This window comes from Hypanus sabinus, chromosome 11, assembly GCF_030144855.1.
Source record: "Hypanus sabinus isolate sHypSab1 chromosome 11, sHypSab1.hap1, whole genome shotgun sequence".
Taxonomy (NCBI): Eukaryota; Metazoa; Chordata; class Chondrichthyes; order Myliobatiformes; family Dasyatidae; genus Hypanus; species Hypanus sabinus.
Window position 1 is genome coordinate 8,697,970 of NC_082716.1, and position 26,357 is coordinate 8,724,326.

General features: G+C 42.3%; 1 protein-coding gene across 14 annotated transcripts in view; it reads right to left on the bottom strand.

Annotated features, from left to right (window-relative positions):
* adgrl2a (adhesion G protein-coupled receptor L2a) overlaps positions 1 to 26,357 on the bottom strand; it is an 840,245-nt gene that overhangs the window by 29,929 nt on the left and 783,959 nt on the right. For all 14 annotated transcript variants that reach the window (XM_059983762.1, XM_059983755.1, XM_059983763.1 and 11 more), the window contains 3 exons: positions 22,954 to 23,174; positions 16,791 to 16,857; positions 4,279 to 4,370 (listed from right to left, as the gene is read on the bottom strand). In XM_059983762.1, the coding sequence (XP_059839745.1) occupies positions 4,279 to 4,370; positions 16,791 to 16,857; positions 22,954 to 23,174 (380 nt within the window). The remainder of the gene's footprint in view (positions 1 to 4,278; positions 4,371 to 16,790; positions 16,858 to 22,953; positions 23,175 to 26,357) is intronic.

Consider the following 26,357-nt stretch of genomic DNA (forward strand, 5'->3'; position numbering starts at 1 on the left):
GAAGTGATTCACTTTGAAACGTCAAACTTGAAGGCGGAATGCAGGGTTAATAGCAAGATTCTCAGTAGTGTGGAGAAACATGCATTTTGTTCTCCACGTTCATAGACCTCTCAGTTGCTGCACAAGTTAATAGATTGGTTAAGGAAGCGTATAATGTGTTGGCCTTCATTAGTTGGGTGACTGAGTTGAAGGGCCGTGAGGTAATGTTGCAGCTTGGAAGTATGACTTTTGGTTCTGTTCATCTCATTATAGGGAGGATGTGGAAGCTTTAGAGAGGGTACACGGGAGATTTACCAGGATGCTGCCTGGATTAGAGAGTGTGTCCTATGACAATAGTTTGAGTAAGCTGGAGCTTTTCTGTCTGAGGTGAAGGACGATGAGAGGTGACTTGACAGGGGTGTACAAGATGATAACTGGCATTGATCAAGTCAGAGTCTTTTTCCCAGGGCAGAAATGGCTAATACAAACACTGTGTATTTAATATTTCAGTAATCTTGTTAATATGTTGGTATATTAAGCATTCTTGTTCATTTAAATATTTCATTATGGGTTACATGTATAAATACGTGAATTGCATATGTCATCACAGTATCACGAGACGTGTCCGCACCCCGCTTAAAGTAGAATGTAAACTAAGACTTGCATTTTGTGACTCTCTTGTTTTCCTTTGAATTGATTTATTGTTTTGAAGTTACAAAACATAATAGGGAGGGGGTGTAATTTTAAGGTGATTGAAGTATATTGGAAATGTCAGAGGTAGGTTTTTTTTTATACAGAGTGGTGGGTATCTGCAACGTTCTGCCAGGGGTGGTGGTAGAGGCAGATACATTAGGGGCATTTAAGAGACTCTTAGATAGGCCCATGGATGAATACAAAATGGAGCGTATGTGGGAGGGCAGGATTAGATTGATTTTGGAGTAGGTTAAAGGGTCAGCTGAAGGGCCTGTACTGTGTAGTAATGTTCCATGTTCTATGATGAGCATCAGAATCAGGTTTAATATTACCAGCGTAGGCTGTGAAATTTGTTGACTGCGGCAGTAGTACAATGCAATAATAGAAAAAAAAGTGAATTACAGCTAGTATATATATTAAATAGTTAAATAAGTTGTGCAAAAACAGAAAAAGAAAAGTAGTGAGGTAGTGTTTATGGGCTCAAAGTCCTTTCACCTATATTGCTGAATGTGTGCCTTCAGACTTCTGTAGCTCCTTCCTGATGGTAGCAATGAGAAGAGGGCATGTCCTGGGTAATTGGGGTCCTCCATGATGGATACCACCTCTTTGAGGCATCGCTCTTTGAAGAAATCCTGGATACTATGGAGACTAGTACCCATGATGGAGCTGACTAATTTCACAACTCCCTGCAGGTTTTTTTGAATCTCTGTAGTGCCCCCAATCCCACCCCAGATGGTGGTGCAACCAGTCAGGATGCTCTGTAGAAACTTGTGAGTGTTTCTGGTGACAGACTAAATCTCCTCAAACTTCTCATGAAATATGGCAGCTCTCATGCCTTCTTTGTAGCTGTGTCGATTTGCTCACTCCTTCCAATTCCGATTTCTCTATCAGGACTGGTGTGCGTATCCCTCCTTGAGAGTCTTAGTCTAATTCTTTTCCCAAAAATGGCCTTCACTGCCCTTGGAAGCAGAGCATCTAGTTCCTGATAACCAATTTCCCAAGTTGCACTGCACTGTTATAGAACAATATCTTCTGTCATTATTCTATGCAAATACTGTAAGTTGCTATGTGGCTGGCGGTTATTGAACAAGCCGAGACTGTAGTTATCACAGAGCCCCTCGACAGCCTCTGGATTGTTGACAAACAAGCCGTTTCAGTCTCTGCAGAGTGCAAGATTATGAAGAAATACTTTCCACGACCAAGGACGAAAAAGCCATTTAGCAAAACAAACTGCATTAAGACATGGTAAATATCCATACAAACAGTAGCCCGGGTTTCTAAAATACCAGTGAAATTACTTCACTTCTGACAAATGTGAGCCCTCGAGACTGAGATTAATACTTACTTGGCTTCTATTCAGAACCTGAAATTGCCAAGCAAAACTGACCTTTTTGGCCATACTATGGAGAAAGGGAACTGAACCCGGTTGGGAGAGGTTTAGGGTCACAGATCACTGCTTTATTCCTGGTAAGGTTCAATAACCTTGTGCAAGGACAATGGAATTCAGCTCCGATGTTAAACTGGAAGAGTTGGAAATTTTTCACCTTAGAGTAAGGGAGGTTAAAAGAGTTGAGAAACAGTGCACACGATCCCAGAGGGCCGAAATGGGTAGAAAGAGAGGAGCTGCTACCAACCAAAGTAAGGTCAAGGGCCAGGGTTGCAGATTTACAGTTTTGAACCAATATTACCTGGGGTCTTGATGATCCAGGCCAAGGACTGGAGGACGAAGGGCCAATGTCTGTGATCAAGGACCGGTGAAAATGCAGGGATATGGAGAGAATGGATGGGGTGGGGGGGGGGGGGGGGGGCATGGTGGTGATATAGATCACGTGCAAGCAGAAAAGATTTAGTTTTCTCTTTTGCCTGTGAGTCTGAGAATACGGGACTAAGGACTAGAGGCTCCAAGGTGTTTTGTCCAGGGGTTGGAGGCCTGTTTCTATGTGTGAGTGGGTTGGAAAGAGCTTCGTTTTGTGTTGTTCTGCTGTATATTGTAGACAGGCTATGCCGTCGCTGGAATGTGTGGCGGCGCTTGTGGGCTGTGCTGGTTGTTAACCCCTGATGACACATTTCATTGTATGTTTCAATATACATGTGATACATAAATCTGAACGTGAAGGAATCTTTCAAAGCAGGAAACACAAATTGGAACTCAGTGCCTGGAAGAGTTTGGGAAGTCAAATCCACATAGGACTTTCACAGTGAACGGCAGGGTCCTGGGTGGTGGTGTAAAACAGTGGAAGACAAGTATGTAGTTCACTGAAAGTGGAGTCACAGGTAGACAGGGTGGTGAAGAAAGCTTCTGGCATGCAGGTCTCAAGAAGTCAGGATATTGACTATAAAAATTAAGAGGTCATTGTGCACAGCAATCTGGTGAAAACATACGTGTGAGTACAATGTTCAGGTCGAACGGCCATAGTAAAGATGTTATTGAACTAGAAGGAGTGCAGAGAAAATATTACAGAGATTAAGCAACTGAGTTATAGAAAGAGGTTGGATGGGCGAGGTCTTTATTCCTTACACCATTGCAGACTGAGAGCTGGCCTTAAAGAGGTATATAAAATAATGAGGGCCTCGGATAAGGTGAATCCACAGTCTTTTTTTTCCAGGGTTCACGAATAAGGAAACAGAGGACACAAGATTAAGGTGAGACATGAAAGATATAACAGGAACTTTTTGGTGGGGGTGGGGGAAAGAGGAGGTCAGCTATTCTTTTATAACAGGGGTGGTTTGTATATGAAATGAGCTCACAGAGGAAGTGGTTGAGGCAGGTACAACATTTTAAATACTGTTTGACAGGTACTTTTAAACAAAGGATGGAATCTGCAGCCAGAGAAAGTAGTTAAAGAAGTTACAGTAACAACTTTTAAATAACAACTGGACATATATATATATATATATATATATATATATATATATATATATATAGATTGGAATGGTTTAGAAGGCTATTGGCCAAACAAAGGCAAAAGGACTTGCTTGGATGGGCATCTTGGTCGGCATGGAGTAGTTGGGCCAAAGAGCCTGCATCAGAGCTGTATGTTTCTATGGAATTAGACAGGGAGTCAAAAGAAACAATAAATAGCCAAGCAGACCTCCAAAAGGACCCAAACCTTGTCGTGATTTGGAGGCTTGTGTGTCAACGTAACGCAGAGAGCTACGTTGGCTGGAGTAAGGGCCTTGTGCTTTGGCTCTCGAGTCACCCATGCCAAAAAGGTCAAAGGGTAGAGGTCAGACTTAGAGTGGTTCAACAATCCTCCCGGTTTAGGGGTTCAGCTCAGGGCTAACAACCCTGACTGGTCAAAAAATAATTGTTATGCAAACAGCAATGAAGAATCCTTCCGTAAAGACAGAGATGGAGGACCTTCATTGCAGCCCTAAATGCCAATGATGTAACAGGTGTACTAATAATAATTAGCAGTAGAGAGTGCTCTGTTCAGAACCAGCATAGTCTTGTTGGTTCTGGATGGTCATGAAAAGATTGAACTCAGTGAACAGGGTTCAGTCCACCATTGGAAAAGGCAACAGATGAGCAATGAGGTCATGCCTCACAAAGTCTTCCATGCACCCCACCGCCACACCCTCCGCACAAAATTCCCCAAAGCTTACTTGATGTTCTCCAACCTGCTCGAGTCAGGTTTCAGTGTTGGTGTGTGCTTCACCATTTTGTAGACGGTGACGATCAGGAAGAAGATGTTGACCTGCCAACAAAAGGAAAGGTCAGTTATGGCTAATACTCACATATTAATCAGGCTCCTGAACCAGTGTAGATAACTTCCCTCATTTCAACACCGAACTGAACCCACAACCTATAGGTGAACTTTCACAAACTCCACAACTCATGTTCTCAGTATTATTTATTAACTGATTTATTACTTTATTTTGTATTTGCACAGTTTGTCTTAATTTGCACTTTGGTCCTTTGTCAGTTTTCATTGATTCCTATTGTATTTATTTGTATGACTGAGAATGCCCATAAAGGATGTTGCCTGGATTGGAGGGCGTACCTTAAGAGAATTGGTTGAGTGTACTTGGCCTTTTCTGCTTGGAGCGACGGAGGATGAAAGTGACCTGATAGAGGTGTCTAAGTTGATGAGAGGCATTTTTCTCAGGGCTGAAATGGTTAACATAAGGGGGCATAGTTTTAAGGTGTTTGGTAATAGGTACTGAGGGAATGTCAGGGGTAATTTTTTCACTCAGAGAGTGGTGGAGTGTGAAATGCATTGCCAGTGACGATGGTGGAAGCGGATACAATAGGGTCTTTTAAGAGACTGTTAAATAGGTACATGCGCTAGGGATATTCTAGGGTGTGTCTAGAGCAGGCTACATGGTTGGCACAATATTGTGGACTGAAGGTCCTGTAATGTATTATAAATTTCTATGTTCTATGTTCTAAGAAAATGAATCTCAGAGTGATACATGGTGGCATATATGTATTTTGATCATCAGTTTACTTTGAACTTTTAACTTTGCATGAGAGTGCAGAGGAGATTAGATGAAAATACAGGAGGAATATCAGAAAGGTTTTTCTTACAAAGAGAGTGGTGGGAGCGTGAAGCGCCCTTCCAGGGATCGTGAAAGATACATTAGAGGCATTTCAGAGACTCTTACAATCATGCAGTCATAGAACTCTACAGCACAGAAACAGGCCCTTTAACCTATCCCGTCTACATGGAACTGTTTTTTCTGCCTAGTCCCATCACCATGCATTTGGACCATAGCCAATAAGACCATCAAACACAGGAGCAGAATTAGGCCATTCAGCCCATCAGATCTGCTTTGCCATTTCATCATGTCTGATCCCGGATCCCACTCAACCCCATATGGCCTTCTCACCATATCCTTTGATGGCCTGACCAATCAGGAAACTATCAATTTTCGCTTTAAATATACCCATGGACTTGGCCTCCACAGCTGTCTGTGGCAGAGCATTCCACAGATTCACTACTCTCTGGCTAAAAAAAAATTGGTCCTTACCTCTGTTCTAAAAAGTCACCCCTCAGTTTTGAGTCTGTGCCCTCTAGTTCTGGATACCCCCACCAGAAGAAACATCCTCTCCACTTCCACCTTATCTAATCCTTTCAACATTTGGTAGGTTTCAATGAGATCCCCTGGCATTCTTATAAATTCCGACGGGTACAGGGCCAAAGCTGCCAAATGCTCCTTATATGTTAACACTTTCATTCCCTGAATCATCCTCATGAACCTCCTCTGAACTCTCTCCAATGACAAGACATGCTTTCTGAGATATGGGGCCCAAAACTGTTGACAATACTCCAAGTGCAGTCTGACTATGTCATATAAAGCCCCAGAATTGTCTCCTTGCTTTTATATTCTATTCCCCTTGAAATAAATGCCAACATTAACCTTCTGGGAATCTTGCACGAGGATTCCTAAATCCATCTGCACTTCTGATGTTTTCATTTTCTCCCCATTTAGATAATAGTCCACACTATTGTTCCTTTTACCAAAATGCATTATCGTACATTTCACAACACTGTATTCCATCTGCCACTTTTTTGCCCATTCTTCCAATTTGTCCAAGTCCTGATGCAATCGCATTGCTTCCTCAGCACTACCTACCCCTCCATTTATCTTCGTATCTTCTGCAAAGTTTGCCACAAAGCTATCAATTCCATTATCTAAATCACTGATAAATAATGTGATATGTAGTGGTCCCAGTACTCACCCCGAGTAACACCACTAGTCAACCAACCAGAAAAGGCCCTCTTTATTCCCACTCAATGTCTCCTACCTGTTAGCCATTCCTCTATCCATGCCAGTATCTTTCTTGTAACACCATAGGATTTTATCTTGTTAAGCAGCCTCATGTGTGGCACTTTATCAAATGCCTTCTGAAAATCCAAGTAAATGACATCCACTACCTCTCCTTTGTCCACCCTGCTTTTTACTTCCTCAAAGAACTCTAACAGATTTGTCAGGCAAGATTTCCCTTTACAGAAACTAGGCTGACTTTGACTTATTTTATCATCCATCTCCAAATACCCCAAAGCCTTATCCTTAAAACAGAATCCAACTCTTTCCGAGCCACTGAGGTTAGGCTAACTGGCCTATAATTTCCTTTCTTTTGCCTTCCTCCCTTCTTAAAGAGGAGAGAGACAATTGCAATTTTCCAGTCCTCCAGGACCATACCAGAATCAAGTGATTCTTGAACAATCATGACCAATGCATCCATTATCTCTTCAGCAGCTCTCTCAGGACTCTGGGATGTAGTCCATCTGGTTCAGGTAAGTTGTCCACCTTAAGACCTTTGAGTTTGCCTTGCACTTTTTCCTTTGTAATAGCAATGGCACTCACTCCAGCTCCCTGACACTCACGGACCTCTGGTACACTGCTAGTGTCGTACACAGTGAAGTCTGATGCAATGTACTCATTAAGTTAATCTGCCTTTTCATTGTCCCCAATTACTACCTTACCAGCATCATTTTTATAGTGGTCCAATATCAACTTTCACCTCCCTTTCACTCTTGATATAACAGAAAAAAAACTTTTGGTATCCTGCTTTGTCTTACTGGCTAGTTTGCCCTCATATTTCATATTTTCCCTTCTTTTACTGTTTTTAGTTGTCTTTTGTTAGATCTTAAAAGGTTCCCAATCATCCAACTTCCCACTCACTTTTGCTAACTTGGATGCCCTTTCCTTGGCTTTTATGCAGTCCTTAACTTCCCTTCTCAGCCATGGTTACTTACCCCTGCCATTTGAAAACTAATTCTTCTGTGGGACTTATCTATCCTGTATCTTGTGAACTATTCCTAGAAACTTCAACCATTTCTGTTCTGCCATCATCCCTGCCAGTACCCTTCTGGGTAAGCTCCTCTCTCATGCCTCTGTATCCCTTTATTCCATTGCGATACTGATACATGTGACTTATGCTTCTCCATATCAAACTGCAGAATGAATTCATCATATTATGATCACTGCCTCCTAAGTTAATGTTAAATTGATGTTAAGTTTCCTAATAAGATCTGGATTATTACACAACACTCAATCTAAGATAGCCTTCCCCCTAGTCGGCTCAAGCACAAACTGCTCTGAAGAGCCATCTCGTCGGCATTCAACAAATTCCATCTTTTGCAATCCAACATCACCTGATTTTTCCAATCCCCTTGCATATTGAAGTCCCCCATTACAATTGTGATAGTAAGTACCCTTATTATATGCATTTTCTAGCTTCCTTTGGAATCAAAACACCACAACTTAGCTACTATTTGGAGGTCTATACATGATTCCCGTAATGTTTTCTTTCCACCCTTACAGTTTCATAAGGATTCAACATTCTCTGTCCCCTATGTCACCTCTTTATGAAGATGTAATTTTATTTCGTGCCAACAGAGCCACCCACTGTCTGTCCTTTCGAATCAAAGTATATACTTTGATGTTAAGCTCCCAACTATGGCTTTCTTTCAGTCACGACTTGGTGATGCCCACAGTGTCATACTGACCAATCTAATGGTGCTATGACTTCGTCCACCTTATTCCAATTGCTACGCGCATTTAAATACAGCACCTTCAGTCCTGCATTCTTTGCCCTTTTGAATTTTGACTCTACGGTACAATTTAACTCTTTGCTCTGTCTGTGTTTGTAACCAGTCATTGGCTTGTTCTTCCTTACATTCATCTTACATATTACATCATCTACTTGTAAACCTGCTGGCTCATCCTCCGCTCTATCATACTAGATCCCATTCTCCTGCCATGTTAGTTTAACCCACTCCCAATAGCTCTAGTAAACCTGCCTGCAAGAATATTGGTCCCCCTCAGATTTAAGTCTAACCCATCCCTTTTGTACAGGTCACACCTGCCCCAGAAGACATCCCAATTACCCAGAAATCTGAATCCCTGTCCCCTCTTCCCATCCTTCAGGCATGCATTCATTTATCTGCCACCTCATTCTATTCCTATACTCATTGTTCCTCCTCACGTTCCCCTTAAATATTTCATCTTTCACCCTTAACCCATGACCTCTAGTTGTAGTCTCATCCGACCTCAGTGGGAAAAACCTGCTTGTATTTACCCTATTTATACCCCTCATAGTTTGTAAACCTCTATCAAATCTCCCTTCATTCTTCTATGCTCCAGGGAATAAAGTCCTAATCTATTCAGCCTTTCCCTGTAACTCAAGTCCTGGCATATCCTTGTAAATTTTCTTTGCACTCTTTCAATCTTGATCATATCTTCTCTGCAGGTAGGTGATCAGAACTGCACACAGTACTCCAAGTACAATGAAGATCTAGCTTTGGACAGCGTCCAATGGAGATTCATGGAAATTATCCTGGGAATGAAAAGGTTAAGATGGCTCTGGACTTATTGGAGTTTAGAAAAAAGTGGGGGATCTCACTGAAACCTATCAAATACTGAAAGGCCTGGAAAGAATGGATGTGAAGAGTCTAGATAGGACCAGGTACCACAGCTTCAGAAACAAGGCCAATGCCAAATTGTTGGGTTCATTTAAAATGGAAATTGATTAGTTCTTGATCACAAAGGGCATCAGTTACAGGGAGAAGGCAGCAAAACAAAAGGAGAGGCAGCACACTCTTGATACAAACAATGCATTTCGTGTTATGTTTCAATAAATTAAATCTTTATCTTCAAGCATCCAAGCCCTGTCTCAATCATCAGTACCAAGATCATCAATAATCTCCAATGACGACAAGATCAGCCTTTCCTCATAACAAAGTTACTTCATCTAATTAATCAACCAACACAGCCTTCTCTGAATGGCATCCGATTGGTGTGTGACTGCCAAGTGCTAATATCAGTGAACACTGCTTCACATTATGGGAACTGGAATTTTAAACTCGATACTCAACCTCTTTTACGCCATGGACCAATACAATTAAGGAAGGGTTTCATGGACCCCAGGTTGGGAACCCCTGCAGTACTCTTTCCATATCGACCTCTAAACCCCCACCATCCGGGCACTGCTACAATGGGCAGGAGCTACTGAAGCCTGAAGTCCCACAACACACAGCTCCTTCCCTTCAACCATTTGTCTCTTGAAATAACCTGCACAACCCTTATAATTACTGTTAGCAACACTATGACCACTTTACACTACAAAGGATGTTGCCTGCTATTTTTGTTTTAATTGTGGCCCCACATCACCAGGTTCAGGCCTCAACCATTAGGCTCTAAAACCTGATGTGATAACTTCACTCACTCAACTGTTCCCACAACCAGTGGACTCACTTGCAAGGACTCTATATCTGATGTTCTGAATGTTTATTGCTTACTTATTATTATTACTGTTTTTTTTCTTTTTGTATTTGTGCAGTCTGTTGTCTTCTGTATATTGGCTGTTTGTCTAGTTGGGTGAGATTTTTCGTTGATTCTAATGCGCTTCTTGAATATGCCCACAACAATGAATATCAGGGTAGTATGTAGTGACATAGATGTATTTTGATAATAAATTTAAACTGAACTTAGAAATTTCTTGTAAAAATTGGGTATAGTTTAAGTTAAATTCGTGTTTCTCTTGTGAATATTGTGCCTCCGGTGCTTGTGTCTGTGATGCTGTTGCAAGTAAGTTTTTCATTTCATCTGTACATACATGTAAAACATAGACCAGTACAGCACAGAGCAGGCCCTTTGGCCCACTATGTGTGATGTCCTTTTAAACTAGTTTAATATTAATCTAACCCTTCCCTCCTATAACACGAAACTCAACTTGACACACCAAAATGCTGGGGGATCTCAGCAAGTCAGGCAGCTTCTACGGAGGGGAATAAAAGGATACAGTTTCGGGCCGAAACCCTTCATCAGAACTGGAGAGGAAGGGAGTAGGTGCCGGAACAAGGATTGACTTGAGTTTAGATATAGTATGATACAGAAGTTAGAGCTATTACAGCTTGAGCTGTTCCGGAGTTTGGAGTTCAATTCCGGCACCGTCTGTAAGGAGTTAGTACATTCTCCCAGTATGGATTTCCTCCAGGTGCTCTGGTTTCTTCCCACAGTCCAAAGATGTACCAGTTAGTAGGTTAATTGGCTAGGGTTCAATGTGTGGGTTGCTGGGTGGTGTGGCTTTGGGCCTGTTGGCTTTTGATTAGGCTGGGGTTAAATCGGTGATAGGTGTGTGGTGCGGCTCGTTGGGCCTGTTCTGTGTTGTATCTCTAAATAAATAAATAACCACGTGGAAGTTTCAGGCGTTGAGTCTGGATATAAAATCAAAATGTTTAAAACTGAGGACGATAAGTTTTTGTGTAAGGGAGTCACTTGGGAAATCAAACCAAAGCAGGTCAAAGCATTGAATTTCAGATTAGTTTAGGTCTAAGTGAACAACAGAACAGGCCCTAGACACTGAATGCTCTCCCTTACCTTATGTTTCCAGCTCAAACTTTTCAATGGTTTAGCTTTTTATTGAACAGGGTAAGGTTGGAAAGAAGAAAAGGAAAAAAAAATTCAACTTTCTTTGTCTATAAACTGCCTGAGGGAACTCAGCTTATTCTGATCACATGGTTTTAATACGGTACTCGAACTTCAAATGAGAAATGGAGTTATTAAATATTAAGTACACAACAGCTGAAGGGGCAGTGATTTGACACATTTATTTTCACTTTCAAATCAATATTACCAGAAAGAATGTTCTGAGAACCAGTTAGTTCGTGATAGATTACTGCTTTTGCACAGAAGGGAGGTCACTGACTTGGATGCATCTACAGTAAACACCTTAGGAAGGGGATTTGCAATGGTAGAACATTCATGGGCCGGGGGAGAGATGGCAGGAGTTCATTCATTCACTGAGTACACGGTGAAGGGGGGAATAGACAAACATGAACTTCAGAACAAAGAACAAAATGAAGCTCTCAGTCTACATTTAGTGGCCAAATTATTCGGTACAACTTTATACCTTCTCATCAATGGAAGTATCGAATCAGCCAATCATGTGGCAGCAATTCAATGCATAAAAGCATGCAGACATGTTCAAGAGGTTCAGTTGTTTAGACCGAACATCAGAATGAGAGAAGAAATGTGATCTAAGTGACTCTGACTGTGGAATGATTGTTGGTGCCAGATGGGGAGGTTTGAGTATCTCAGTAACTGCTCATCTCCTGGGATTTTCACACACAACAACCTCTAGAGTTTGCAGAGAATGGTGCGAGAAACAAAAACAAGCATCCGGTGAACAGCAATCCTGTAGGTGAAAACTCCTTGTTAACGAGGGAGGCCAGAGGAGGTTAGCCACACTGGTTCAAGTTGACAGGAAAGCACAAAGGAGCATCTCTGAATGCACAACACATTGAACATAGAAGAATATGGGCTACAGTAACAAAAGACCATGAACATACACTCAGTGGCCTCCTCATTAGATACAGGAGCTTTCTACTAAAGCGGCCACTGAGTGTATTTCTCTGTTATCTCTACTCTCACCCATGTTTAAACAACTCCTTTCAGATTGTACAACTGTAAGAAATTACAGAGAATTTTGGGCACAGCCCAGTCCATCATGAAAACAGATTCCCCCATCCATCGATTCAGTCTACACTTCCTTGCTGATTCAGAAAAACAGTAAACGAAATTATGGACTTTGACCCTGGACATTCTTTCTTCAACCACCTCCCAAGGTACAAAACCTCCACAGCACAACACCAACAACCAGGCTCAAGGGCAGTTTCTATCCCACTGTTATCAGATTCGTGAGTGGACCTCACAATCGCTAAAAGACGAACTTTTGATCTCCCAATCTACCTCATTGTGGCCTTTACACCTTTTTTTTTCAGTTCCACTCCTGCATAAAGTGGTCACTGAGGGCAAAAGGGTGGTGGAAAACAATTTCCTGAGATGGACAACAGTGGTTGGTAAAATGGTAGCTGGTTTATTATGTCACATGCAACATAGAACAGTACAGCATAGTTCAGGTCCTTTGGCCCTTGGTCCTGTGACTTTTTACCTACTCTAAGATCAATCTGACAGTTGAAATGAAACTGTCGGTGGAGAATGACTGAATCACAGGAAGTCCAACTGAGACATTGGCAATGTTGAATTCAATTTACTCCTTCATCCTGAAAGATAATGACTGGTCAGGATGAGGCCTCCTCATTCAGGACTCGCACCATCCAGTACATGCCCCCTTCTCCTAGCACCACCAGGGTGGAGGGACAGGCAGACACGCTATGATTTAGAAAGTTTCTTCCCCTGCACCATCAGATTTCTGAATGATACATCAACACATGAGCGCTTGATGATTACTTTTTTTTGACTATTTAACTTATTTTGGACCATAAGCAAGAATTGGGCCAATGACCCATCAAGTCTGCTCTACCAATCTGTCATGGCTGAGTTATTAGTCCTCTCAACCCCATTCTCCTGCTTTCTCCCCATCACCATTGATGCTCTGACTTATCAAGAACCTATCAACCTCCGGAGTGTTGGGGTGAATATACGTCTTTACCAAAGGAGGTACCAGGTACCCTTTCCCCCCACTAGCTTGCATGTTACTGTTGGGGAAGGGGTAGCACCTTCTCAGCCTCCCCCCGAAATCAGGGTCACGTGAAATCATGGGAACAGGTGGTGGATGGTCGTACGGACAGCTGGTGCATATCACAAGTCCTGGTTACGTGACCACTGACACCGGGCGGACAATCTCCGAGGAGTATCGATAATGGCTGGAGTCACCTGTCTTGTAGAGACACTGCCCAGAAGAAGGCAATGGCAAAACACTTTTGTAGAAAACTTTGTCAAGAGCAATCACAGTCATGGAAAAGCCATGATCGCTGATGTCATACGACAGGGCACATAAATAAATGATGATGATGATCACCCTCTGCTTTAAATACACACAATGACTCGGCCTCCACAGCTGTCTATGGCAATGAGTTCCACAGACTTACCGTGGCAATTTTTGTAGATTTTTACGCCATTGCACTGTATTGTGGCCATTAAACAACAAACTTCACGTCATACGTCAGTGATAATAAATCCGATTTCAGAATATTTGTAAACACGAAATGCCAGAAAACCAGAGACAGATGTATACAAAATACTGGAGGAACTTTCTGGCTTCTTCCCCTTTCCTTTCTGGTCCTGATGACAGGTCTCAGCCCAAAGCGTTGACTGTTTATTCCCCTCCAAGGAAATGCCTAACCGCTTGAGTTCCTCCAATATTTTGTGTATGTTACTGCAAAATTACAAAGGTGGGGAGGAGGTGAAGCCAGAATTGGAGTCAGCCAGCATTGAGGGCAGGAACTTATAACAGTCATCAGGCTGAATGCATTGAGATCAATCCATCCTGTATGACACTCTGATAAACAAGAAACCGTCTGAACTCATAGCCAAGAACAACTGAGTCATTATTTTCCTTTCCTTTAGTGCTACAGATTGAAGAGTTCAGCAGCAGCCTTAGATTACTGGCATGGATCTTAAAACCATCAAGCTGACCAGTCAAGTCAGATCTACCTCAGAGTTCAAACTCCATGTCATAGGACCTGTGGATACAATGGGATATACTGGCCTTCATAAAGCAGGGCATTCAGCAGTGGGGATGCTACTTTGAAGATGTATAAGTCGCTTGTAGAGCTGAATTTCGAGTTCTATATGCGATTCTGGTGTCCTGCCTGAAGGAGGTATATCAATAATATTGAAAGAGTACAGAGAGAGTTTACAAGGATGTTGCCGAGACTTCAGGCCAGGGAATAATGGAATCAGCTAGGCTTTTATTCCTTGGAGTGCAGGAAAATGAGGGGTGATTTGATAGAGGTACACAAAATTATGAGGGTTATAGGTAGGACAAACAGCCTTTATCCACTGAGGTTGGGTAAAACAAGAACTATAGGTTTAAGGTGAAAGGTTGAGGTAAAACTTCTTCACTTGGAGGGTGTTTAGAGTGTGGAATGAACTGCCAGGGGAACTGGTAGCTGAGGGTTCAAATATAACATTTAAGAGAAGTTTGGATAAGTACATGGATGAGAGTGGTATGGAAGGCTATGGTCCGAGTGCAGAGAAATGAGTCTAGGTGGAAAACCAGGCCAACTCAGATTAGATGGGCCAAATGGCCTGCTTCTATGCTCTATGACTATGAGAACAGCAAGATAGTATTGTGAAGTAGCTGTAGTGAACCAAGCTCATGCCTGAGAGGTGTTCACTGCCAACCAGGCAAAGAGAGCTTGTTCAGTTCACTCTGGGACCAATGGACCACCCAAACGATCTCAGAAGAAAGGCATGTGTGAGAGGTTGAACTCTGAATGAACCAAATTAAATAAGGTGCGGATGGAGCTGTCCGAGCGATAAGTATGGTTGTTGACATGTCATGATCCGAGCTTTCATTAAAGCATTTCAGGCATACTAATGGTTCCCCAATACTCATTACATGCACTTGGCTCTCTTCATGTGTATGATAACCTTCCAAGAGGTTCAAAGGAAGCTGATATAATTGTGCCTTTGTTGGTAGTCGGAGATGAACTCAGAGTCATGAATATTTGGGATGTGTGCGGTGGGGGAGAAGGGAATGGTTTTTAAGCGCATTGCCAGAGATATTTTATGATATTTTATAATTTGGGATTCACTAAATGAAAGGAGGCATTGAGAACCTTCCAGGAAGCTCTCAGCTCTTTGAGTCTTTTGTTTTTCACTTATTTATTGAGATATAATGCAGAATAGGCCCTTTTGGCCCTTCAAGGTGTGTCGCCCAGCAAGCTCTCAGTTTAACCCTAGACTAATCACAGGACAATTTGCAATGTTCAGTTAACCTACCAGTTGGTTCGTCTTTGGACTGTGGAAGGAAACCGGACACCAGAGTACACAGAGGAAACCCACACGGACACAGGGAGAACGTACTATCTCCTTACAGGCAGCAATGGGAATTGAACTGGGGCTTCTGGTACTTTAAGGTGTTGTATTAACTACTATGCTATCGTACCACCACTACTTTCTGAAAATGTCGTCTCTGTTGTAACGTGAGGATTACAGACGGCGGTTTGTGGACAGCAAGGTCTCTCACACACACACACCATGTTGTGTATTTAATATTTCAGTAATATTTGAGCAATTATGTGTATATATTGGTTGATTAAGCATTCTTGTTCACTTAATTCATTATGAGTTATACATATAAATATGTGAACTGCATACGGCATCATGCTACCCCGTGATATGTGCACCTTGCTTAAAGTAACCATGAAGTTAGACCTGCATGTTTGACTCTTGTGTCTCTTGTTAAATTAGTTTCATGTTTTGAAGTTGCAAAACATAACACTGCGCACAGACAACGGGTGCCACCGTAGCTTAGCAGTGCGATGTTATTAAAGCTGGGGGCGCTGGAGTTCGGAGTTCAATTCAGAGGTCATCAGTAAGGAGTTTGTACACTACTCCCCATGAGCACATGGGATTCCTCTGGGTGCTCCGGTTTCCTCCCACAGTTCAAAGACGTACTGGTTAGTACCTTAATAGGTCATTATAAATTGTCCTCATAATTACATTTGGGTTAAATAGGTGGGTTAAACAACTCAAGTTTGTTCGACCTCTCGTTAAAGTACACACCCTCTAATCCAAGCGACATCCTGGTGAACCTTTTCAGCACCTTCTCCAAAGCCTCGTCATCCTTCCTGTAACGGGGCGACCAGAACTGTATACAATACTCCAGATGTGGCCTAACTAGAGTTTTGTAAAGCTGCAACATAACTTCCTGACTTTTGAATTCAATGCCTCAACAAATAAAGGCAAACATGTCATATGCCTTCTTAACCACCCCATCAACCTGTGTAGCCATTGCATAGCATAGCATGAACTTCACACTTGTTGTTGCCAAAATATATTTGAGCTTTGGGATTTTATTGAAAAAAAATAGGACCTTGGTGTTATTAGCTCAGTTTCCTGGCTTACATTTCACTGTACATAATGACCCGTTAATACAAGAACATACAGACATCAGTTTGATGGCAGATGGAAGTGTCAATCAGCACGTTGGTGTAATGTCAAGCGCACCACACCCTCTATTAATGCGTGTTGAAAGTCTTCTTCCTTTCCTATGAGCTCTGTGCTGACATAGCCTATTGTTTCAGGCTTAACAGAGTCCCAGGACACCAACTCAACTGTTCCAAACGTGACCAGCAAAACAGATCACAAGCTAGAAAAAAGAAATGGCATCAGCAAAAAAAAAAATGTCTTACCACAATGATGAACGTAACTGGTCCAATGAAACTCCAGATGAAATGATTATCGTTCCTGAGCCAGCAACTGGAGGGAGAGGACAGATGTGCATTGAGTATAGAATCCATACTTGAGGAAATTTCCATTTACTATCTAGCTGGTGTATAGCGTGATGGGCTGAAGTAAAGCAGGTGTTCTCATTAGTTCATGTCCGTAGGATTAAGGGGAAATGATTTAAGGGTTGGGGATAAAAGAAACAGTGAGGATATGAAGTAATACACAAAATGCTGCAGGAACTCAGTGGGTCAGGCAGCATCTATGGAGGGAAATGGACAGTTATTGTTTCAGGACTGTCCATTTACCTTTCACAGATACTGCCTGACCCACTGAGTTCTTCCAGTGCTTTGTGTGATTCTCCAGATTCCAGCATCTGCAGGTTTTTGTGTCTCCAGTGAGGGCCATGAATCAGAAATATTGGATGCCTTGAGTGGTGATGACCTGGAAATCGCCTCACAGGGTGGTGGGGTGGAAATTGCAGAAACAGAGATGATCAATGATTTCATGAGCGAATTAGATAGCCACTTGAAGGAAATAAATTACCAAACATGGCAGAGAAAGAACAGGGGAATAGAGGCAAGAACTAGCTTGAATGATGTCCTTTTATGTAATTAGTGACTCTGTGATTACAGAAGGTCGTAGTGGTCCTCAAAATATCAGCCTACTTAGAGGTAGGACCCTCTGCAATAACACAGGCTTGTGGCAATGTTGGGATCCGATCTGTAGGTTTCATTTATGCATCAAGTCAATGCAGTCAGTTTTAGAACAACAGAACAGTTTTAGTGCAAAGATCTTTGGCACATATATATAGCGAGGATACCCAAGACTATTCCAAAGATGAGAAAATCTGTAAATACTGGAAATCCAAGGCAACACAAACACAAATGTTAGAGGAACTGATGAAGGGTATCGGCCCGAAATGTTGACTGTTCATTTCTTTCCATAGACGCTGCCTGACCTGCTGAGTTCCTCTAACATTTTTTGTGTGTGCCTGACTATTGCACAGTACTGTATTTGTGAATGTGAAGCAGAGAGCAAAGGATGTTGGGAATGGTGAGGGTGGAATGCCGAGGGAGGGGTGTGGAACAGGTGGCAGAGATGGAGTGCCAGAGGTGTGTGATGGCTTGGGTGCAGACTCATCCAGCCCTGAGACACCAGGCAGGGTCATTTGATTCCAAACATTTGGTTGATTGATCATTACAGAATGAATCTCTGGTGCATCCCTCCCCTCCCCCTTTCCATTTGCCCAACCGTGATTCCCCTCACCTGGTCCCATTCCCACTCTCAGTCCACAACAAAGACCTTCATCAGAATTAGGTTTATCATCACTCACATATGTCATGAAATATGTTTTCTTTTGCTGCAGCAGTACAGTGCAATATATAAAATTACTACAGTACAATACATAAAATTACTACAGTACTGAGCAAAATTCCTAGCTACATATATGTGCCTGAAAGTATTGTACACTGCTGTACAACACAGTACAGGCCCTTCAGCCCATCATGTAGTGCCAGCACATATAAACATACTCCAAGATCAATCTAACCCTTCCCTCTATAAAGCCCATAAGCCTTCATTATTTTCCATCCACGTGCCAATCTAATTGTCTCTTAAACGTCTCCACTAAATCAGGTAACCAAAGAATTCTGATCAGGGAATGAAATCCACTGGATCCGTGGGTTTCTAAAGTTTCAAAATATTCCCTGAAATCCATTTCTCTAAAGATATCAACTCTGACACTGCACAGTGTGTGGAATTTGCATGTTCCCTCTGTGACCACGTTTGGACTCAGATGACGGCAGAGCAGAGGTGGCTGAAGTTTTGGGGAATAATTCACAAGGTGCAGGATAGATACGTCTCGCGGAAGAAGTTGTTCACAAATGGCAAGAGTAGGCAACCGTGGCTGACAAGGGAAGTTAAGGACTGCATAAAAACCAAAGAAGGGTCACATAGTGTAGCAAAAGAATCAAATGGGAAATCGAATGATTACGAAGTTTTTACAATCCAACAAAAGACAACTAAAAAAAACCGTATGAAGGGAAAAGATGAAATATGAGGGCAAGCTAGCCAATAATATGAAACAGGATACTGAATGATTTTTCAGTTATATAAAGAGTAAAAGAGAGATGAGAGTTGATATTGGACCACTGGAAAATGATGCTGATGAGGTAGTACTTGGAGAACAAAGAAATGGCAGATGAACTTAATAAGCACTTTGCATCTGTCTTCACTGTGGAAGACACTAGCAGTGTGCCAGAGGTCTGTGTGTGTCAGGGAGCAGGAGTGAGTGACATTGCTATTACAAAGGTAAAGGTGTTAGGTAAATTAAAAGGTCTTAGGGTGGATAAGTCACTTGGACCAGATGGACTACATCCCAGAGTTCTGAAAGAGGTTGCTGAAGAGAGAGCAAATGCATTGGTCATGATCTTTCAAGAATCACTTGAGTCTGGCATAGTTCTGGAGGAATGGAAAATTGCAAATATCACTCCACTCCCTAAGAAGGATGGGTGGGGGGTGGGGGGGGGGGAGGCAGCAAAACAAAGGAAATTATTAGCCATTTAGCCTAACCTCAGTGGTCAGTGGTTGAGAAAGTGTTGGAGTCTACTATTAAGGATGAGGTTCCGGGGTACTTGGAGATGGATGATAAAATAAGTCAAAGTCAGCACTAATTCTGTAAAGGAAAATTTTACCTGACAAATCTGTAAGAGTTCTTTGAGGAAGCAACAAGCAGAGTGAGACAAAGGAGAGGCAGCGGATGTCATTTATTTGGATTCTCAGAAGTTGCTGCACATGGGGATGCTTAACAAGAAAAAGTCCTATGGCATTACAGAAAAGATACTGGCATGGATAGCGGAATGCCTGACAGGCAGGAGACGGCCAGTGGGAATAGAAAGGTCCTTTTCTGGTTGGATGCCATTAACTAGTGGAGTTCTTCAGGGGTCAGTATTGGTACTGTTACATTTCACATTGTTTTTCAGTGATTTAGATAATAAAATTGATGGCTTTGTGACAAAGTTTGTGGATGATGTGCAGATAGCTGGAGGGGTAGGTAGTACTGAGGAAGCAATGTGATTAAAGCAGGATTTCGTCAAATTGGAAGAATGGGCAAAAAGTGACAGATGGAATACAGTGCTGGGAAATGTATGATAATGCATTTGGGTAAAAGGAACAATAGTGCGGACTATTACCTAAGTGGGGAGAAGGTTCAAACATCAGAGATGCAGTGGGACTTGGGAATCCTTGTGCAAGAGACCCAGAAGATTAATTTACAGGTTGAGTCTGTGGTAAAGAAAGCAAATGCAATGTTTGACATTTATTTCAAGGGGAATAGAAAATAAAAACAAGGAGATAATGCTGAAGCTTTATAAGACACCAGTCAGGCTGCACTTGGAATATTGTCAACACTTTGGGACCCATATCTCAGAAAGGTTGTGTTGTCATTGGACAAAGTCTAGAGGAGTTCACGAGGATGATTCTGGGAATGAAGGGGTTAACATTTGAGTGGTTTTTGGCAGCTTTGGGCCTGTACTCACTGGAATTTAGAAAAATCAGGGTCTCATTGAAACCTACAGAGTATTGAAAGGACTAGATAGGGTGGATGTGGAAAGGATGTTTCCTATGGTGGGCTGTCCAGAACTAGAGGGCACAGCATCAAAATTGAGGGGCAACCCTTTAGAGCAGAGGTAAGGAGAAATTTATTTAGCCAGAGAGTAGTGCATCTGTGGAATGCTCTGCTACAGACTGTGGTGGAGGCCAAGTCCATGGGTATATTTAAAGCAAAAATTGATAGTTTCCTGATTGGTCAGGGCATCAAAGGATTTGGTGAGAAGGCATATGTTTGCCGTTGCGTGGCATCTGGGATCAACCATGATGGAATGGTGGGGCAGACTCGATGGGCTGAGTGGCCTAACTCTGCTCCTATGTCTTATGGTCTTATTACCTCCCACGTTCCTAAAAGATGCAGGAGGGTTGGGTAATCTGGTACCATTAATCAGAGATAGGGTGACAATCACACCAGTGCCCAAGAAAAGCTGAGTGAATTGCCTCAATGACTTTCACCCAGGGGCTTTCACATCTGCTGAGATGAAGTGCTTTGAAAGGTTGGTCATGGCCAGAATCAGCTCCAGTCTAAGTGAGGACCAGGACCTACTGCAATTTGCCTGTTGCCGCAATAGGTCTACAGCGGATGCAATCTCACTGGCTCTCCACTCAGCCTTGGATCACCTGGACAATAGTCATACCTATGTCAGGTTACTGTTTATTGATTACAGTTCAACATTCAATATAATCATACCCTCAGTTCTAACCAATAAGCTCGAAACCCTGATCCTCTGTACCTCCCCCTCCAACTGGATCCTTGGAACAGCTCCTTCCCCTCTGTTCCCTCTGTCATCAGATTTCTGAATGGACAGTGAATCCATGAACATTACCTCACTATTTTTCACCCTCTCTTTTTGCACTAATATCTCCAGGAGAGCCACAACATTTTGGTCAGCTCCCCAAATGAACGATGAAAATCAGGTCGAAAGAGTACAGAGAAAATTTACAAGACATTGCCAGGTCTCGAGGGCCTGAGTTATAGGGAAAGATTGAATAGATTGGGACTTTAATTCCTGAGAACGTATGAGATTGAGAGGAGATTTGATAGAGGTTTACAAATTTATGAGGGGTTTAAATAGGGTAAGTGCAAGCAGACTTTTTCCACTGAGGTTGGGTGGGACTACAACAAGAGGTCATGGGTTAAGAGTGAAAGGTGAAATGTTTAAGTGGAACATGGGGTAAACTTCTTCACTCAGAGGGTCCTGAGAGTGTGGAATGAGCTGCCAGCACACGTCATGCATGCAAGCTCGATTTCAACATTGAAGGGAAGTTTGGATAGATACATGGTTGGTAGGGGTAAGGAGGACTATGGTCCCAGTGCAGGTCGATGGGAGTAGACAGTTTAAATAGTTTCAGCATGTACTAGATGGGCCAAAGGGCCCTCCTTGCCGTAGGCTTTTGCGGCTTGGATGCTTTAATAACTTGGAGAGCTATGTTTGCTGGAGCCAGGGTTTTGTGCTTGACTCTTGATGGGGTCACCCATGTCAAACAGGTCAAAGGGTAGAGGCAAAACTAAAAGTGGTCCAATCCTCCAGATTCGGGGATTCAGCTCAGGGTTAACAACCCTGACGAGTGAAAAAAAAATTTCTATGGAAACAGCAGTGAAGAATCCTTCTGCATCTGAGTGCAATACCGCACAATCCCACTGGCGTTAAGGACAGCAAGTAATTCAGTTTTGCACTAATTATTTAATTTAAATTATATACGTATTTCTTATTGTGATTTATAGTTTAAAATTTTTTTTTAGTATTATGTATTGTAATGTACCACTGCTGCAAAGCAACAAATTTCACAACATACACCAGTGTTATTAAACCTGATTCTGATTCCTGATGATTCCTCAGCCCAAAACATTGACTGTTTACTCTTTTCCGTAGATGCTGCCTGGCTTGCTGAGCTCCTCCAGCATTGTGTGTGTTGCTCAGATTTCCAGCATCTGCAGATTTTTTCGTTAGTAATTGATAATTGATTTATTATGGTCACATGGGTTGTACAGGGTATCCAGGGAGGGGTAGCTCCTCTGGTGAAAGGGTATTTGTCATTGTGGGGTAGTGAGTTCCAAAGGCTCATAGCACTCTGAACAGTCATTGTCCTTTCTGGGACACTTTGGTCTCACCTATGGCTCTATGCAGTTTGCATGTGACAGCAGCCACACTCCGGCACACTGCTTCAACAGGTGGGCTAAACCAGGTGAGGGTAGCTGGAGGCCTTGTACCCTGGGTGAGATAGTGGCCTGCCTGTTCTAGTTTGTGAAGTCAGCTCTGGAGGAGGGGATCAGCAGTGAGATCCAACTGCCAGAAAGGTGGTTCTGCGATGCTCTATGGAGAGCACAGGGCATGAGCAGAGGGCATCATAGTCACCCACCAAGGAAGTTGTGATGCTGGTTTGTACCACTGGGCCCAGACTTCCAAAGCTAAAGCTTAAGCTGCTATTTTCTCTGCTTACGGTAAACTTTAGCTTAAACAACGCACTCAGCAGAAGCTACCGAGTGGCAAATAATGGAACCGTCAGCGATCAACTTACGCTTTCTCCGTCCCGTAGCTCTTGTAGTCGATGGCCGCTGAGACTCCGACGATAATAGCGGGAATGAGGTAGCCGCAGAGGTAGAAGTATTTTTTCCGAGAGTATTCGCTCTCAAAGACCTCCACCAGCATCAGATAGAGCTGCACACCTTCTAAGCACATCCAGATGAAGGCAGCCAGGAAGAAGAAATGTAGAACCCCAGCAAAAATGGAGCAGGCGATCTGAAACAAGAAAACTAAAGGATGACACGAGCTTTGGGAAAACTTTACTCCGTCCACTGCACTGGCTAAGATATCCTGGTGGCCAAGCATTTTAAATCCACTTTCCATTCAAATGTAAAAATATCTATCCTTGGCCTCCTGGATTGTTAAGTTAATGCTATGCAGGTTAGAGGAACAACACCTGATTTGCATGTGAGAAACTCATGGTATTTCTTAAAGGGCCTCTTCTGCTTATTGCAAATAGCACAAAAAAAGTGAGAGCGATTTCTACTTTTACACATTCTGCTGTTAAATAGATAGAGGGCTTTCCACATTCTCTGTAATAACGTTTAATTCTTTCCCCAGTTCTTAATATGAACTATTAGATTTTGAATGTCTGTTTATTGCTTGCTGGTGGTCAAAACTGCCCAGTGCATCACTGGCAGCAGCGTACCCAGCATCGGGAACATATATACAGAAAGGTGGAGGAAAGGGGCCAGTGACAATTATGAAGGATCCCACACACCCTGCTCATGGACTGTTTGTCCCGCCCCCATCAGGGAGGAGGCCAAAAAGCATCCACACCAGGACCACCACTCAAAAACAGTTCCTTTCCCCAAGAAGGAAGGCTGATGTTCAGCCACCAACTCCACCACTACTTTATTATTTCCCATCAGTCACTTTATGCATTTATATTATTGTGTAAATTTTACTATTATAACTGTGTTCTTTATCCTTTGTGTTTTTTTTGTGCTGCATCAGATCTGGAGTAACAATTATTTTGTTCTCCTTTACACCTGTTCAATGACATTTAACAGTCTTGAACCTTGTTACATTATTGATGTGATTTTATCTTTAATCGCGATGTGAGAGTGGACCATGAACACGAGCCAAAGGCTGGCAAACAGACTTGCTCAGGAAACACCAGGGTTGGAATGGATAAGTTGGGCAGAAGGGCCTGTTTCTGTTTTTTTCTGATTCTAAGGATATTCAGGTTACCCATTACAGAGTCTACCTCCCTCATCATCACCCTTCTTTCCTATTCCTGGCCCAATACACTAACCTGTTTTATGCCATGAACCCTACCATTAACCGAGGGGTCTGTGGACCCCAGGTTTTGAACCCCTGCACTAGAGTGCCTGTTTCTGTGCTATATTTTTCTATGACTCTATCAGGAACAACAGTATGCATCGCACTGGATTTCACCATCAGAATCAGAATCAGGTTTATTATCACTGGCATGTACCATGACATTTGTTAACTTTGCAGCAGCCATTCAATGCAATATATGATAATAGAGAAAGAAAAAAAGTAGATCAATATATATATATATATATATATATATATATGTTGTATGTATATATTAAATAGATTGCACAAACTGAAATAATATAAAAATAAATTGAGGTAATGTTCAAACACGAGGAAATCTGCAGATGCTGGAGATTTCCAAGGGTCTCGGGTCGAAACGTCGACAGCGCTTCTCCCTATAAATGCTGCCTGGCCTGCTGTGTTCCACCAGCATTTTGTGTGTGTTGTTGAGGTAGTGTTCATGGGTTCAATGTCCATTTAGGAATCGGAGGTCAGAGGGGAAGAAGTTCTTTCTGAACCACTGAGTGTGTGCCTTCATGCTCCTGTACCTCCTTCCTGATGGTAACGATGCTGATGGGGTCCTTTGAACCCTGCCTTTGAGGTATTGCTCAGATTTCAAGCATCTGTAGAATCTGTGTAAGTCATGTTAAGGTGATTGGAAGAACATTCAGGTAGGGATGTCAGAGTAAGTTTTTTTACACAGATGCCTGGAAAAAACTGTCAGGGGTGGTGGTAGAGGCAGATACATTAGGGACTTAAGACGGTTTGACTGAGAAATGGAGGGCAATGTGCAAAGGAAGGGTTGGAGTAATCTTGGAGTAGGTTAAAAGGTCGGCACAACTTTGTGATCCAAAGGACCTACACCAAGCTAAACTGTTCTGTTCTACATCCTGCACCTCATCGCAACCCACATCTTGGAACTCTTTGGCTGGAGACAAAATGAACTTCTATTGGCTAATTGGCCACTTAGATCAGATCTACACAATGTAAGTGGCAAATACCCATTCACAGCAGTGTGAGAATGACAAATAATTTCGTCAACCATAAAAACATTCTCTCTCTCTAACTCATAAAGCAAAGCAGTAAATGATTATTATCAGTTGACCACTCTTCTCTTAAAGAATGAAAACCATCATGTCCATTGTTCAAATAACCAGTGACATTTATATAAATGACTAATCACTGCAGGCCCAAATTCAAATTTTGCAATTGTTAAATAATTCATCATCTTTCCATGTAATTACATTAACAAATTCACAATGCCAATCACAAATGCATCTAATCTACCTGACCTTCCTTAGCAGCAACAATATTTGATGAGATGAGGTAGGCGATTGGATAAACAAATGGATGCTAATTATAAAGGATTTGATGGGTTATCAGACAGAAAAAAAACTCCCATTATTTTCAGTGTCTGCTTTAAAGCAGATTCCTGGCAGCCTTTTCAATTCAAATTGATTTAAATGTAAATCAAAGTTCAAAGTAAATTTATTATCACAGTACATATATGTCACCATATACTACCCTAACCTCTAGGAGGACCACAACATCATTGTGGTTTGGAGGCTTGTGTGCCTCAGTGACCTGGAGAGCCGGATGGTCGCAGGTCTTCATACTTTCAGTTCCACTGGTTCGGGAGTTGGGTGTTTGAAGATCCTAATGCTCTCAGCTCCAGAGCTGGGACGTACATTGCTACCAAAGACAAGGACCACACCTTTCAGAACTTGGAATGCAGAAGAGAGGGGAGAAGTGAGAAGGAAGGAACAAAGGAGAGTGAGAGAGAGAGCAAATGAGCGAATGAGGGATGAAGAATGAGAAAAAATGTCAGATGATAAGTAGGATTGACAACAGAGAAAGTAGGTGTGAAACGAGAAAACAAGTAAAGGGGAAGAAGTGCAAGAACTTGCATTTCATAAAGGCTAGAGATTCTGCAGAAGTTGGAAATCCACAGCAACACACACAAAGCTGAGCTCCTCCAGCATTTAAAGTGTTAACTCGAGAACTTGCATTTATTTGGCAACTTTCAGTTATTTAAGGCGTGATGAGGAATTTCTTTAGTCAGAGGGTAGTGAGTTTGTAGGATTCACTGTGGAAGCCCAGTCATTGGGTAAA